General features: G+C 37.8%; 1 protein-coding gene across 4 annotated transcripts in view; it reads right to left on the bottom strand.

The window, feature by feature from the left end:
- Positions 1–16,901, bottom strand: part of SMAD1 (SMAD family member 1) — a 74,971-nt gene that overhangs the window by 42,456 nt on the left and 15,614 nt on the right. For all 4 annotated transcript variants that reach the window (XM_032332407.1, XM_032332410.1, XM_032332408.1 and 1 more), the window contains one exon: positions 2,922–3,504. In XM_032332407.1, coding sequence (XP_032188298.1) covers positions 2,922–3,321 — 400 coding nt within the window. In that variant the 5' untranslated portion in view covers positions 3,322–3,504. The remainder of the gene's footprint in view (positions 1–2,921; positions 3,505–16,901) is intronic.

Raw genomic sequence — 16,901 nt, 5'->3', positions numbered from 1 at the left:
TCTCTAAAAAAATGGACAAATGACCATACAGAGAAATAAAAACAAGTATTCTCATTTAATAGCAAAATTGATTGAATTGTGCTAGTTGCTGAAGTAAAAATGCTAATAATATATGTGGTCGTTGCCCTCATGGAGCTTTATTTCCAACTTACCAGGAAGACTAACAGATAATTGCAAATGTGAAGAACATTATGAAGAAATTCAGATTGCTATGGGAAACAGAGACTAGCCTACGTGGGGGGTGAGTACGGAGGTATTAAGAGAGGCTCCTCAGCAAAGCTAAATTCTACCAAGCTTAAAGCTGAAGTATAAGTAAGAGTGAGCTAGGCAAAGAGGGAGGAGAAATGAGTTGCTAATGGAAGAAAAGAACATTCAGTGTTCGCATACGACTCAAACACACAAAACATGGAAAAGTGGGAAAGGAAGCTGGTAGGGTAGGCAGGACAGAACGTGCAGAGCTCTGTGTACAAGCCATGGGAAGCAGGAAGGTAACATGTTCATAACATCCATCTTAAAAGAACTCTAATATTGGCCTGAAGAGGGTGATGGGTCAGGAGGCGTAAGAGGCAGTATTGCAAGGATGGCAATGGCAGGAGGTGGGCAGAGGAAATGCAGGGAATCCTAGCTGTCTGACACACAGGGCACTTAATTCACAGGTTACATCACTAACGAAGTAGGGTTAGAATCTTCCCTGTGTATCTCTTAAAGTTACTATGGTGATAAAAAGTCACACACCAAAATAATCTTGTTTGTACCTATTACTTATACACTACTTTTTTCTTCTCCCAAACTTCTCCATCTTGACTTCTGGCTAAAAAAATCATCTATCTCTGAGTTGAGTTTTTGCTTTTTAATTTACATCACAAAATGTATGACAGGCAGAAAAGAATGTCTCCATTAGAATAAAGAGAATTCAACAAAGTTGCTGGAAAAAAGCAAGTGCCTTCCTAGCCAAGATCAAGTCTAACAAAATGTAACTTTTTCAATAAAAACCAACTAGTTATCGAGACATAAATCTAAGAAAAGGTCTATAAGAACTTTATGGAGGAAACTTAAAGAAAAAGTCCTAAATAAATTCTGAAAAAACACAATTAAGTCAATCCTTCCCAGAAAAAAACAATAAAATTCCAAAAAAATTTCCAAAGGATATTTCACAGAATTTGACAAGGTAATCTTAAAGAATAGAAAACAGAATGTGCTACGGTGAGCACTGTGAATTGTGTAAGACTGATGAATCACAGACCTGTACCCCTGAAACAAATAATACATTATATATTCACTTAAAAAAAAAAAAATACAGAAATCACAAAAAAATAATGTTGAATGAATACAAGTGTAGAAGGATGTTCCAGTATCAATACTTCTAAACATATTATTACATGTTGTCATGGATTCATACAAGCAAGTATGTATGTATACATACAAAATAGCAGTATAAAACATGCATGGGAATGACATCAAATTCTACCCCAAAAATTCAGAATAGTTACTGAAGGGAAAAAAAACAGAACCAGAGAGGCATAAACTAGAGTTTCAGTTTTATTTGTAATCGTTTATGTCTTAAATTGACTATATACATAGATGTTTATTATATTATTCCCTCGTCTTTAAATTTTTTGTAGGTCTTAAATATTCCATAAAAAAAAAAATAAAAACAGAATGCCTTTTATTTGAGAACCACATTAGCACATGATCTGGCATAGGAGTTTCCTAACACCAGCCCAACAGCTACTAGACACCATCTGAAGTATTTGTTAAAAACACAGACCATCAGCCTGTGCCAGAATCAAAATTTCTGGGAGGGGAGCCATGTGATTCTAACGCACAGCCTCATTTGGGAACCCTTGGTAACCACAATCTATTAATAATTAATCCATCAACAAAATGGGTTCCAATCTGACAATCAGATATCTCAGTGCTTAAGATTGCCTAATCACTTTCCACTTGATGCAATGGTCTAGAATGTGGACTCTAATTTGAGGGCAGAACCATACAAATTTTAATGTACATCCTTTACTATATATGACCAAAAGGTCACAGAGGTAAAAACTATGAATATTCTATAAGGTAAAAGCATCCACTGAGTCCACAATAATAATAATATAACAATAGCATCAATGAGTCCACAGCAGAACAAAATTCCTTCATATCCTCTGCAGGGAGCAAAATTTCACCAGAGGTGATAAAAAGATGCTCCCCTTAAAAATAAAGTGGTACAAGTCATTGGCAATTGCACTAAAGATGTATTTCCCTCACGTATGTAGATGGCAGCCCCATGTTTGTTTCTTTTCTGAATTTTCTTCCATTGTAATAAAATCACAGCTAAGTTTATCTAGAGAAATGCACAGAGCCAATGAGAAACAAAAAATAAATTTAGAAAGAAAGCTGTTTATGTATAGTTAGAAATGTTAGTACTGCTACAATTTTGCCCTGCTCTTAAGAAATAAAATGAACTACAGAGAACTGAGTTATTAGAATGTACAAAACCTTCAAGGGCTGACATATTTTCCCCTGATACTTAAAAATCACAACTAAAAATACAGAAAGAGATTATTTTTTTATTTTAAACAACACAAATCTGCTAAGCACATCAATATAAAAGGGCTCCTGCATATGTGGACCATAAGCAATAGCACAGAGGACCACAGAGGAAGGGAGGGAAAACTGAATGGGAAGAAATCAGAGAGGGAGACAAACCATGAGAGACTCTGGACTCCGGGGAAACAAACTGAGGGTTACAGAGGGGAGGGGGGTGGGGGGATGGGATAACCAGGTGGTGGGTGTGAAGGAGGGCACGTGCGGTAATGCTTACTGGGTGTTACACGCAATTTATGAATCACTGAACACTACATCACAAAATAATGCTGTACTATATGTTGGCTAACTGAACATAAACAAACAAACAAAAAAACCACACTTACCAGGGCTTTCTACTCGCTTATAGTGGTAGGGATTGATGCACACCTCCTTCTGCTTGGAACCAAAAGGAAACTCACAGCATTCCAGTGGTTTTAGTTCATGGTGGCTCTGGAGATCGGGCCAGCGCCACACGCGGCAATAAATGACATGAGGCAGTCCCTTCCGGTGGGAAACTTGCAGCCTGCCATCCAGAGAGCGGGGAATGGTGACACAGTTACTTGGCTGCCCCGGGCAGCTCAAGGCCTTTTCCAGTTCCTCCATGGCACCTTTCTTTTTTTTCAGTTTTTTCACCAAAGCGTCAACAGCTTTCTCTGCCCATTTTTCTTCTTCATCACCCTGTTTCCACCCAAGGAGTCTCTTCACAGCTGGACTTGTGAAGGAAAATAAACTTGTCACATTCATAATGACTGCACTAGTTATAGACTCCTTGAGTATGGTGAAATAAAGAAGTCTTCAAATGCAAAAGGACAACAGAAGAGATTTCACTTTATTTACATAGGGATTCTCTTTAGCTTCTTGGTTCTGAGGTCCCGAAAAGTAGAAATTACCATTCCTAGTGTTTCAGAAGTAATCCAAAGTCAGCACCTAGAGAAGAAAAAAGGGGGGAAAATGTTTAAAATAATCCCTACAGCAAAACTACCATTCATTAAACAACTTCTATGCCCCATATACTATTTTAAGTAATTTTCTGTATGATGATATTCTATGGACTGAATTATGTCTACCTTAAAACTCACATTGAAGCCGTAACCGCCCATGTGACTGTATTTGGAGATGAGGTTATGCAAGTGGGGCCATAATCTGGTAAGACTGATGGTGCTATAAGAGGAAGGGCCCCCATTATGCACACATACTGAGGAAGGGCTAGGTGAGGACACAGAGAGAAGGCAGCCTACAAGCCTGGGACAGAGCTCTCACCAGAAACCAAACCAGCGGGAATACCGATCTTGGACTTCCAGCCTTCAGAACTGTGAAAAAAATTTCTGTTGTTTAAGCCACCCAGTCTGAGTTATTTTGTTGTGACAGCCCAAGCTAACATGTAGTATTTAGTTTACTTAAATAGTCTTTTTTGTGAAGTAATACAATTATTCACCTTTTACAGAAGAATAAACTGAGGCACAGTTTAAAAAGTAGTATGTTAACTGTTCTGAGATAGAAACCATAGACACCTCAGTGCACAGAAGTCCGAGTTCTCAACAGATTATTTATAGGCTCTAAAAATGTATTTCAAAACACACCTCAGTCAAAAAAAAACTGAGAACAACATGAAAAAATATATAATAGTCTTAGCATCTGTTTTTGGTTTGTTCCTCAAGTATCTCTTATGCTAAAAGAAAAGTAGTTATAGTTCTATTATGTAAACATTACAACATTTTAGGGTATTTATTCAGTAAACAAGCCTGTTCTTTGGGATAGAGGACAAGTAAGATAAGAAATTTATCGATTTTCATTAATATGAAAGGAATGAAGCACATGAACACATATTACACCAAATTCTTTAGTCCGGTTGTCTCCTTTCAACCTTCCACTTACTCCTCCCCTGACAAAAACAGGGGTGATGAGAGACCTTTAAGAGGGGATAACTGCACAAACTCCAGCTAAGTTGCAGTAGAGCATGTCTCCCATCAACCTCTTCCACAAAATCACTATAAAAGCTAATGAAATAAAAACAAACCAAAAAGCCCTACTTTAATTTTAAAGACATCAAAGAGCAACCAAGGTCCTCAGGACGGGAGAGGCAAAGATGCTGACAACAGAAAAGCAATGAAGTGAGCTGAACATTCGTTCCTGCTCCTCTTCTCAAGGCACTTACCAAAGCTTGTGCTATAAGTAGCAAAAGATTGGCAGCCAAGCTGAAGGAAGCTCAGGAAGACAGGAGAGATTCCAGTGGCCTCATGGGGTGAAGACAAAACAAACAAACTATAGTGGAGGGCCCACAAAGAAAGAGGCCCTGGTGAATACATGAGGCTTTCAGTTGGGACCCTCAAGGGGTATGCTCTAGTTTAAGGGCAAAAATGAAATGAACCAGTTTTTATATTGAAACACAGCCTGATATCCTTTTTTTTTTTTTTTTTAAACCATCTTAATACTAGACTGGATCAAGGTGATGGGAGAAGAGGAGGAAAAAAAACTGTTGCACAGGCAATATTTGTAGATACTGGTCAAGGATTTTCCAAAACTGACAACAAACATCTAGACACAGATCCAGGAAGCTCTACATATCCCAAGAAGGAAAAATACAAAGAAATCCACAAAGTTTGATGTGTCCTCTTACACTAAAGCTGCTGAAAACCTATGAGAAAAATCTTTAAAAAGACATATTATTCTCAAATAAGTACAATAAGGCTGACAGCTGACATTCCAACAGAAACAATGGAAACAAGAAGACAATCCTCAGTGTACAAAATGTAAACAAATAACTGGTAACTCAGAATTAGTGGAAAAATCATGCAAAACTGATCGTAAAATAAATGTGTTTTCTGACATATGGAATCTGAGAGAACTGATTCAGTAGGCATTTGTAAGGCTAAAAGAAAAAGATCCCAGAATGAAGCAAGGAGTGGCAGAAAAGAATGAAGAGCTCTAGAAGGGTAAATAAAGGTAAATCTAAATGAATACTGATTTTATAAAATAATAACAAAAATCTCTAATGGTTATTTTAAAAAGAAGAATTAAAATGCAGGACCAAAAAAAAAAAAAAAAGCAGAAAGAGGCAAATGAAATTAGTGTTCTAAGTTCCCTGTATTACCCAGGCTGTGATAAAGCACTGAATTATTAATAAAGTCTTACCATAATAAAAAAAAATACTGAAAGAGGGGTGCCTGGGTGGCTCAGTCAGTTAAGCTTCTGACTCTTGATTTGGCTTAGGTCATGATCTCAAGATGATGAGATCAAGCCCTGCATCAGTCAGGCTCTGAGCTCAGCAGGAAATCTGCTTCTCTCTCTCTTTCTTTCCCTCTGCCCCTCCCCCCACTCACATGTGTGCATTCTAAAATAGATAAACCTTTAAAAAAAATAATAAAAAGGCAATAGAGAAGCTAAAAAACATGGAATTATTTTTTGGAATATGATTAATCCAAAGAATGTAAGAAGAGAGAAAAAAGAGAAAATAGCTGGGACAAATAGGATACAGTAAGATTTAGATCTAATCCCAAAAGTATCATTAATTATTTAAATATAAACATTAAATATGCAAGTAAAAGATGGGTAGGGATGGATGCAGAGTACCACTTAACTGTACTGTACTTAAAAGAGACACATATTAAATACAAAAGCCAGAGAAAGTCTGAAAGAAAAAGAGATACTATGCATACTCTAACCAAAAAATCTGCCTAACTATCTAATCAAACAAAACAGACTTCAAAAGAAGTATCACTAGAGATTTAAAAAGGGATATTTTATAATTTTAAGAGGTGATCCACCATGAATACAGCATAATCCCAAATTTTCAGGTAAAAGTGTCAAAATATATAAAGCAGAAACTGACAAGTAAAATGGCAAACAGATAAACCCACAATCTTAGTGGGAGATTAAAATAGTAACTGGTACAAGTCAACAAGAATCAAGAGATATAGAAGATTAACAACATATTTTAAAGAAATTTGATCCAATTCATGTACATAGATCACTGTACCCAATGACTACAGAATACATAATACTTTCAAGTACATGCAGAAGACTTACCCAAATTGACCATATAAAGATCCATAAAGCAAATCTCTACATATATCAAAACCATACAGAATATGTCTTTTGATTACAGTATAGAAATCAATAACAAAAATATTGTCCTTGAAAATAACTGTACTTAAATATCTCACGGGTCAAAGAAGAAACTACAGTGAAAATTAAAAAACACTTTTAACTTAATGATTATAAAAATACAATACATCAAAACTTGCGGGATGTGGCTTAAGCCATGCTTAGAGGAAAAGTTATAGTCTTAAATGCATATATTAGGAAAGAAAGAAAGAGATGAAAACTAATGTTCTCTGTTTCATGAACAAACAAAGGAACGAACAAATAAACAAAAAGCCCCCAGTAAATTAAAGCTGAAGAAATGAGAGCAGAAACTGGGGGGCCCGGGTTGGGGGGGAAACATAAACAGAAAACCTACAAAATCAAATTTGCTTCTCTGAAAATACTAATAAAATTGGCTAACCCTCTAGCAAAACTGGTCAATAAGCAGAAGGCACAAATTACCAACAACAGGAATAAAAGAGGAAAATCATCACTGATCCTCAGAAGTTAAAAAGTAAAGGATTATGAATAAATGTCACAGCAAAATGTGCATCTCTGCAGTGACTCTGTGCTAAGTCCGCGTATCTGTGTTTCCCACTACAGGAAAGTGGCTGAGGAATTCCATCTTACTTCTCTTCCTATCTTTAGAGCTCAGCACTATACCTGGCCCACAGCAGATCCTCAATAAATGTTTGTATAATTTAGCTCCCTGAAGAAATCAGAAGGTCAAGGGTGGAACTTCAACTTTATTCAATAAAATATGAATAAAAAAAATTACTAAATATACATACCATTCAATGCGCTGTAAGGAGTTCATTGTTTCCTTGCTTAATGTAAAGAGTTTTACCCAAATTTACCAGTCCTTTCAAAGCTGGCATTACTTTCATTTAACAGAAAAGGAAAGAGAAAATAAATCCATGCCACTATAAAAGTCACACTTGGTCAGAGTGTACCTTTTGAAGTAATCATTTACTTTTAGGTTAACTTTGCAAAAGAACAAGACGATGACTTCTTTCTAGTCCTCTAGTAACAGATTACAAAGGGAATCCATTTCTTTGTATTATTCTATATGGCCTTTTCTTCTACTCTAATAACTACTTTTTTATATTTTAGCCAATGATTTTCAAATAGTAGGGAATGAGTGTCTATCAAAATCACCCGGGGCTCTTTCAATCTCTGTCAGAGATGGGTTAGTTGTACAAGGCAAATATGCTGAGGGGAGGGGGATGGCCGTGGGGGGAGATTAAGAACCACCATTTCAGACCCTCCTTTTCACTGTTCAAATTGACATTCACTCAACAAAGCTGTAGTGAGTGCTTGCTAAGTGCTTAGTTGCTGTACACAGGGGACAAGGGCAAAAATGTCTATATCCTGAAGGACAAGCTAAGGGAAGAGCCCGTAAGCAAACAAGTAACTCTCACTGGGGCAAGCTGGTGTTCCTGCATGCTACCGCTAAAGGCTGGGGCGGGCTGAGAAGTGTTAGGCCATCTCCAGGGCCTTGTCCAGAAGGAATGTGTGACTGTACCAAGGTCGACCACGAGCACAGGAATAGAAGAGGAGGCCCATGTACTGTGCATTTGCCCACCACGAACTAACAACAACACTGTATGATAAAAGCTCTAAAGCAAGTATAAACAATAATATATACAAGGGAGAGGAAAAGAGAACAACGAATTCCACAGATTTCAGGAAGTTTTCCCAAAAAGGTAATATTGGACAGGTTTTACAGGATGAGCAGAAATGTATGAAACAATGGACCTAACATTTTGAAGTATCACCACATGACAGACACTGCTCCAAGCGCCTTCTGTTTAACCTTTGCAACAAACTCTCTGAATAAACACTATCATTTCCCTCACTCTACAGGTCAGGAAAGTGGAATATGGAAAAGTTCAATCATCTGTCCAAAGCTGACATACACCGCCGTGTGTCAGAGTCAGGGCTGGAACCCACGTTGTCTGGCTCTAGAGCCTCCATTTTTCAACCACTTGTTTCAATTGTTAGTTCTCCCAGGCACAAGACAAAAATGCAGGGGTTCGAGGTGGCTGTGATGACACAAGGCTGCTAAGAAGGGCAGGGGCAAGACCATGAAGGGCCTGTGACGCATCTTATCCTGCAGACAAGCAGAAGGTTTAGCATAGAGCACTGCTGCGGTTAGCTCTATGATTCAGAAACAGTTATGGTGACAGCCTCAATACAGGAAACCCTCTCCAACAAGAGAACAAAAACACTAAACACTGTATGAGCCAGCTGGAGGATGCATGTCCTGATGCCACTCACAAAAATCAGTGGCGAGATCACAAACCTTTACGTATAAATGTGCGTAGATCAAACAAAATGAGGACCGATGACTAATTTCTGCCTACTTGAGTTAAGCAATTTTTTAAATATACAAGTCAAACAAGCCACCTACCTCCCCATCAGGAACTCAAATGAGTCCATGATACTATGGCCTTGGCAAGACAACTCATTTTCTGCTGCCCCTTTTTGTACTTCCTGCTTTAGTTTATGTCAAAAGCTAAGTGGCCTTATCAGTTTAAAGTGCAAAATAAAAACATGAGTCAGCAAACAGAGATTTCCTTCCCTCTTCTCCAAATACAAACATTTCACACTGACACACACACACACACACAAACAGCATTCATCTAGTAACCCTCCAGAAGCCTTAAAAATACTATCTTTTTCCAACAACTTCACTTTTATAAACTTATTCTAAGGAAAGATTCTGAACTAGAATGGTAAAAGATTTTTGCACAAAGATTTTCATCAAAGCATTATCTATTTTAGGGGGAAGAGAGAAATATCCAGTAACTGGAAAACAGGTGAGCCATGATACAATCCACTCAATAGATTTATTATGTAGCCCTTATAAAATTATGTTCATAAAAGCTATGTAATAACTTGTAAAAAACCTTAAGCACAACACAAAATGGTATACACAGCATGAACAACAATGTAAATATACCCAAATACCAAGAGTGGCTGGGTTTGGAAGGTTAGTACTGTCTATCCCCCCCCTCCCCGCCACACACACACACACACACTTTTCTAAACTTTTCAAACGTAATGGAAAAACTTTAACTTCTGAATTTTAAAAAAGCCTCTATATGCAAATATTTGCAAATTACAAAAAACAAAAATCAATTTCATGAGGTCAAGCTATATAATCTCTAATTCTAAACACTTAGAGCATGATCTGATTTTGGAAGTAATAAAAATACAGTTTAAAGCAGGGTTCTAAATTCGAAACTTTTTCCTATGGGAAAATCCTTCCCTATGGGAAGGATTTCCATTAGCATTGCCAGAGGCCAAGTGAGAAAAATACTCTTATAATATTCCATTTGACTGGGCTATTTAATTTTGCAACCTATGTGCTATTCCTTAATGTTAAAAGGAAAAAGGCAAAAAAATTTAAAATACCTTTAACTGCTGTATAACTTGCTTTATATTTAAAGGAAACGTAATTAGTCAATTGCATAACAATGGACATTTTCTTCATCCTGGCCTCATCTAGTAAAGAAACCTGTAATTATCCAACTGTGTGAATAAAAACAAAATACACTATCTGGTGTTCAATACCTTTTAGATCCCAGATTCCCACAGAGAATTTTATAAAAGAATTATTCTAATTTGTATCTGAAAATACATTTTAAAAAAGGGCAGAGAGAGGGGAGCTGCCAAGTAGTACAAACCAAGTACCTTTATAAATGTATGAAAGAGAAAGGAGACAGATCAGGACCAAATTAAATGCCCTCTGTAGCTTCAGACCAGTAAGGCTTGTAATTGTTGCACTGGCATGAAATTCAATGAAGTAGAGAAAATAAATGACTCCATTAAATATTGAGGGAATAATTAAATTATTCAATAAAATAAATATAAAATATAGGCTCCAAAAAGTGACTGGGGAAAAAAAATCAAAGACTCCTGGTACCTTAAAAAAGTAACTGACAGAAGATAAATGGTCTATTCTCAATGAAGCAAGCAAGTCGCTTTTTTTTTACTTGTTCTTTGGTTCATTACTCTGTCTTAACTCTAACAGTAAAACAGCATGGCATAAAGATCAAAAGACTTAAGGAACTAAAAGCACAGGGTATTGATTAACTTCACTTTGGAACTGTTTAACAGTTGGTTAAGTTAAGAAAAAAGACAATTCTACAAAAATTAATCTTCCCATAAAAATGTTTGAACCATTTTTTAGGAATTAAGTATTTCCAAAGTAACAAAATAAACTGTGCATATTTCCTGACATATGCCACCAGTTTTCTTCTTCAACAGATGATCTTTGTGAATAAGCAGGGAAAGTTAAGACTTGAGCTCCCAAAGGTAGAGCTATACTGGGGCTTCAAAGAAATCTTAAGCCAACTATATGATTTTTGCAGTGCAATCGTTTTTGTATCTAAAATGTTTCAACATATACCAACATATACCATGGAGATGTAAAATACCACAGGGATGTGTTGTATAAAGTAACTGGTGGCAGTACTATGTAAAGGTACCTGTCATCTATTCCATTTTAAATAGGATTCAATGCCTGGTAAGAACTCTTGCCTCCACTGAGATGCCTGGCTAAATTAAAATATCAAGAAGGGCCAAAAAGTGAATGTGACTGTGGATCTGTAATGTAACTTTGCATTACTTCATTTTTTTAGCCTACTTGATTTCATCTGGGTACCCAAGTCAACTGTATACTTTTACCAAAGGCCAAAACAGATCATGATTCTCAAGAAGAATAAAACAAAGATAACCTAAAAATTCCTGACACTCAGAGAAACCACAGAATGAAAAGAAGAGCAGACATTACAGATTAAGGTTAAAAATGCTTAAAAAGATGAAGGTTGCAAAGAAAAATATCCCAGAGATTCAATGCCAATAAATATTTTAAAACATAAAGAGCAATCCATCATTAAGCCAGGAATTACAATGAGCTTTGCTGGTTAAGCAAGATGGAGAATTCACAAAATGGCAGGAGAAAGGGGAGTAAAGGGAGGGTATCATAACCATACTCATTAGACCTAGTAAAATTAGGCTATGGGGTCAAAAGTCCTGAAGAACAGGGATCTTCTAAACTTTTGATAAAACTAAATTACTTCAGAGTGGAACAGCAGACAACCCACATACTGGCTTAGGAGCGCTGAAATACACTCATATTTCTGGATGGAACACAATCCTATGAACAGTACCTGTGAAAAACAGTAATGAACACAAGTGAAGAGAGTATTCTGGGACAAGCAAAACACAGCCCTAAGGAGTATCAACTCTAAACAGTTCCTAACAAAAGCATGAAAGACTATCAGACAGTTCCTTAAGGAAAATAATACAGCTTTATCCACTCTTAAGGCAGACAGGAAAAAAAAAATGTTTAAATTTGCCATTACAATGAGTATCAGAAGAGAGATGGGTTTTCTCTAGCAATATTGGTCTCAGACAAATACCTCAAAGTTATAATGCTCTGTGATCTGGTTTCAACAGTCTGTTCAAATGTTTCATTTCTCCAGCTTCTCCAACTAGGAACTAACTTCATTTTGAGATATTTGAACTGTAGGAGAGAACAGGTGAAGCGTCTCTGCATTTCTTTTTCCTGTTTTAAAATAGCAGTTAGCCCTCGACTTTCAACTTCAAACAGTCAAATGTAGCTAAATAAAACCACTAACCAAAACAAGGGGGGAAAAATCCTAGAAGAAGAAAATGAGGTTAACTCTCTCCAACTTCCACAGATTCAAAAGCACTTTTTAAGCCACCTCTTTCACTGCCGGGAAGTCCGGCTAAAAGGAACTCTACTGCAAATGAGTCCTCAGAAAAAGAAAATGTACCTAAATTCCTGCACAAGAAAGTGATATGAAGATCCACCGCAGATCACAGAAGAAATCTGCCGGTCTTAGATCAAAGCAGCAGCAAAGTCCCGCCATTACAAACACCCAGAAGTCAAATTTCACGTTCCTCAGCCTCCTATTATTAAGCCTTGCTTTGGTTACTTGCAAACATTTCCCGACTTTCTAAACGTGTAATTAATGACATGGACTAGTTTGCCATTTTTTCAGAGATTAGTTTCCAGATCAGGAGGAGGAGTGAAGATGGGAGGGAGGATAAGCTCTTGAAAGCCTATTTTTAGTAGTAATGCAATTATGCAGGTACTACCCCACCTTAAAAACACATGCGCTAACAGCCAGTTTCCCGGTCTCTCAGGTGTGACTTAACAGACCTGCCAGCAAGAGCTGCCATGTGGTCTCTCCACAGTGTTAACGGAGTGGAAACTCTGCAATCAAAAAGGAAGGTAGTAACACATAGACTTTGAATAGCAGCTTCCCACTTCCCACTGGTAAGTTCATTGCAAGCTGCGATTTCGGCCAGGTAATTTCAAAATTAGCATCCCCTTGATGAAAATGAAGCAAAGTATTTACAGATGTCACAATGACATGAGACTCTGAAGAGGACAGGGCTCTAGTTTACATACTCAGGTGTGCCAAGTATACTATTCAGTACATCTCCACTGTGTTAGAAAATTCTTGAAGGTAAGAATGCTCTCTGGTTCTGTTCTGCATACACAAGTCCTTCCCTCCTGACAAACCTGGGCTGCTTATAGGACAACTGGTCAATTATCCTTAGTAACAGAGACTCTCCAGAGGATAACAAGTGTTGGCTCTGTTTCGTTTCATCAGATCATTACTTGTTAAGTAGGCTGAAGGCACTTAGAAGTTTTCTGACTGTCCTCAACTTCAACAAACAAATTTGGCTTGTTTGTACCTCTTCTTGTCACTTATTTAATCCCACGGAATCCCTGTTGTCAAATTCATGCTTGTAACGGAAGACTGTTCTTCAGTTCATGGTTGTCTTTCAGGATACCCAGATCCTAATTACCCCCACCCTGATAAATTTCATCTTCATCCACTCAGCTCAAAGGCTGGACAATCACTTGGCCTGCAAGGGCTCACCCCTTAAACACAGGAGACTAAAGACCAGAAGAAAAACTCTACCATAGTCGTCTCTTGGAAAAAAGAAAAATACTCTCTTTGAGTCACTGTTAACACAGAACAGCAATTTCACGGCTTGCAAAGAATGCTAAATGTGGTAAATTCCCACAAGTGGTCAGTTATGCATGATTCATCACTAACAAATGAGCAAAATTATTCTAATTGTATTATTACCTTATGGAAGCACTATACTGAGTTTTGTTTTGTTTTTTTACAAAAATCTTGATTTCTACAGCAATCCTTTAAGCTATATAGCATTACCACAATTTTATTAATAAGCCTGAGAATCAGAAGTAACTTTCTCGACACCATATTCTAGTAAGTGGTAGATCTATATTTTAAACAGATAACTATGCAGAACAGGTGCTAGAGTCCATTAATTCAGGTTTTAAAAAAAAGTAATTCAAGTGCCAAATTCACAGATAAAAATGGAGAAGGCTAGAGAGGAAAAAAAAAAAAAACTTCCCTGTTTTTAAAAAAAAAAAAATCCTGCTGTATTTCATTTTTTGGAACATATTTCTCCTTCCCCACTGATCTCACAGGTGCTGTTTATGACAACACACACATCTGTAGGGGTGAACCGACATACACAAGTAGGACAGCCTGAACCCTCTCCCTATATTTAGATCCTTCTGCTCAGCTCTTAATTGAATAATTTAATCAGGACCCTCTAGAAGGGAAACACATCCATATTCATCACAGGCATCAAAGGAAACATCTTTACAAGTTATATCCTTTTACAAACCAACATATGGTCTCACGCCATTCTCCCAATTGTTGAACTCCTCCTCTGGGAAGAGCATGGAATTTTATTTCTTTTTATCACTTGAAAAAATCACTTCCCTCCTAATTCAGTAAAACTGGGTGGAGGCCACTTCCTCCACAGGTGAGAGAAATAAAACTTGTTGATCTGTCATTGTCAGGAATTTTAAAGTTAACTATTTATTCTATGTACTTTCAAAATAGAAACAAAAGGCAGACTAAGTCCAAAATAAGAAATCAGGGCACATGTCCCACACTTTTAAATAAAACCCCTACAATTTTTCTGTCACCGTAAGAGGTTTCTAAATGAGAAAACAAGAGCCCTTCACTTGGAGTGAATCGAGGTAGGCTGGAACGGCAGCTCGCGCTTAGAAGCCGTACTCTGAAAAAAACACCTCTCTGAGCTTCAGTGTGCTTTTCCACAAAATTCTGATTCCACCACCTATTCTGCCGGGGTGTTACAAGGCGCACATATGAACATGCAAAACTGATCTGAAAATTACAACATGCTGAAAAATGTAATATATTTTATTAATACAACAGTTTCACAAATAAGGAACTTAATTTGAATACTATGTACATACAAAAAAATCCGAAGTTTCTGCCCTAGTTTTGTCTGTTCCATCAAGTTCTAACTTTATAAGAAAGAGAGGGGGGGGAGGGTGGGAGCAGGGACAGAAAAGCACTAGGGACATGACACTGAACAAGAGAGACAAAAGGCAGATTTTTAAAAGTCTGTACCTTCATGAGACCTACATTCCAGTGGTCAGGGAAGGCCATACGAAGAGGGTGACATTTGAAGAGAGGCCTAGAAAGGCTGAGCCACAGGGACAAGTGAGGCTGCTCACTGCGCAAGGGGACGGAGGCAAGAGGCAAGTGTGAGAGCGGAAGTGGACCAGGTAACGGGAGCAGACACACGGAGAGCCCACACGGGGAGCCAACCCAGGGACGTCCCAGCCTGCACTGTGAACAGAGCTGGGGACCACAGGGGAGATGTGAGCAGAGCTTGACAGGATGACTATGGGTCGCCCCCTGAAAGAATGGAACCTGGAAGTAGCGGGAGTGGTGATAGTTGTAGTAGTGGCACCAGCCAGAACAAGGGGGACCAATTAGGAAGCTACGGCAATTGCGGTTTGAGAGGGTCAAAGATTTGGATCAGTGGGGCAGAACAGATCCTGGATATATTCTGAAGGTATGGCCATGAACAAATACACTTTATTGCTAAAGTAAACAAAGAAAACAACCATAAAATTGTAGAAATCGGTTTAATTTTTAGACATGCAAAATCCCATGTTATGGAACTCTGAGGGGAAGTGTCTGAGGTGGAATCAAAGGTCACTGGAGAAGCAGTCCAAGAACTATCACAGGAACAGCAGGGAGTGAGTAACGACTGGAAACTAAAATCTCTAGGAAATGAAGGTAGATAGATGATGGGGACCGGGGCAGTAAAGCACTGATAAGGAAGGAAAGTGAGAGGTGCAAAGTGACATGATATTCAAAGCTGGGTGTTTCTTTCTTTTTTTTTTTTTCTTTTTTTAAAGATTTTATTTATTCATTTGACACAGATCGAGGTCACAAGTAGGCAGAGCAGCAGGCAGAGACAGAGGGGGAAGCAGGCTCCTGACAAGCAGAGAGCCCAATGCGGGGCTCAATCCCAGTACCCTGAGATCATGACCCGAGCCGAAGGCAGAGGCCCAACCCACTGTGCCACCCAGGCGCCCAAAAGCTGGGTGTTTCTATGGAGGACTGAAGAAGAGTGTGGTGGTGGCAAGGAACAGGGCCCTTCCAGGCACCATGGTACGAAGGCTGGGAGAGAGAATAGCCACGCCTTGAGACAGCTGCAAGGGAAGCAACATCCTCAGATGAACATACACAAACATATTCCTGTTCTAAATAACCCAGATGTCTAACAATAATGGAATAATTAAATAAATTACGATACATCTGGCAATGATATAACTGCTAAAAAAGAAAAAAAGATAGACTTCCATGTCTAACAGTTCCAGAAAGAAAAACCATACCGTTAACTGTTCAGTTAGAAAAAAGTTAGAGACCAATATATACAGTATGGTTCCATTTCAAAAATACAAATAGAAACAAAAACTGTACAGGTATAACATGGGTATATTTTGAAAGGCTGGAAGGAAATGCACAAAACCAAGTAAGTGGTTCCCTCTAGAGCTGAGCTGGAAGGAGGGGAGTGCAGAAGATTGTTACTTAAAACGAATTATAATGTTTTCAATTTTAAAACCCCAATAATAAAAATAAATAAAAACTAAAGAGGGTAACATTATTCTACATTGCTCTGTAAGACAGTATTATGCCCAAGAGGTGGCAAGATATATCTTTTAATAAAGGAAAACATAATTGAAAGTGTTTCTGCACAGAGTGGAAATATCATTGCACTGGGATTTTTAAGAGAAATCTATTCCTGTGTACAGAGTTGGAATATATGACTTAAGTCCAGGTGAACAGGATATGGATGGGAATGCACTTTCTTATTAAGCAATT

This window comes from Mustela erminea, chromosome 2, assembly GCF_009829155.1.
Source record: "Mustela erminea isolate mMusErm1 chromosome 2, mMusErm1.Pri, whole genome shotgun sequence".
In the NCBI taxonomy this organism is placed as follows: domain Eukaryota; kingdom Metazoa; phylum Chordata; class Mammalia; order Carnivora; family Mustelidae; genus Mustela; species Mustela erminea.
Note: the sequence above shows the minus strand (reverse complement) of the source record. Positions and strands in the feature narration are given on the sequence as shown.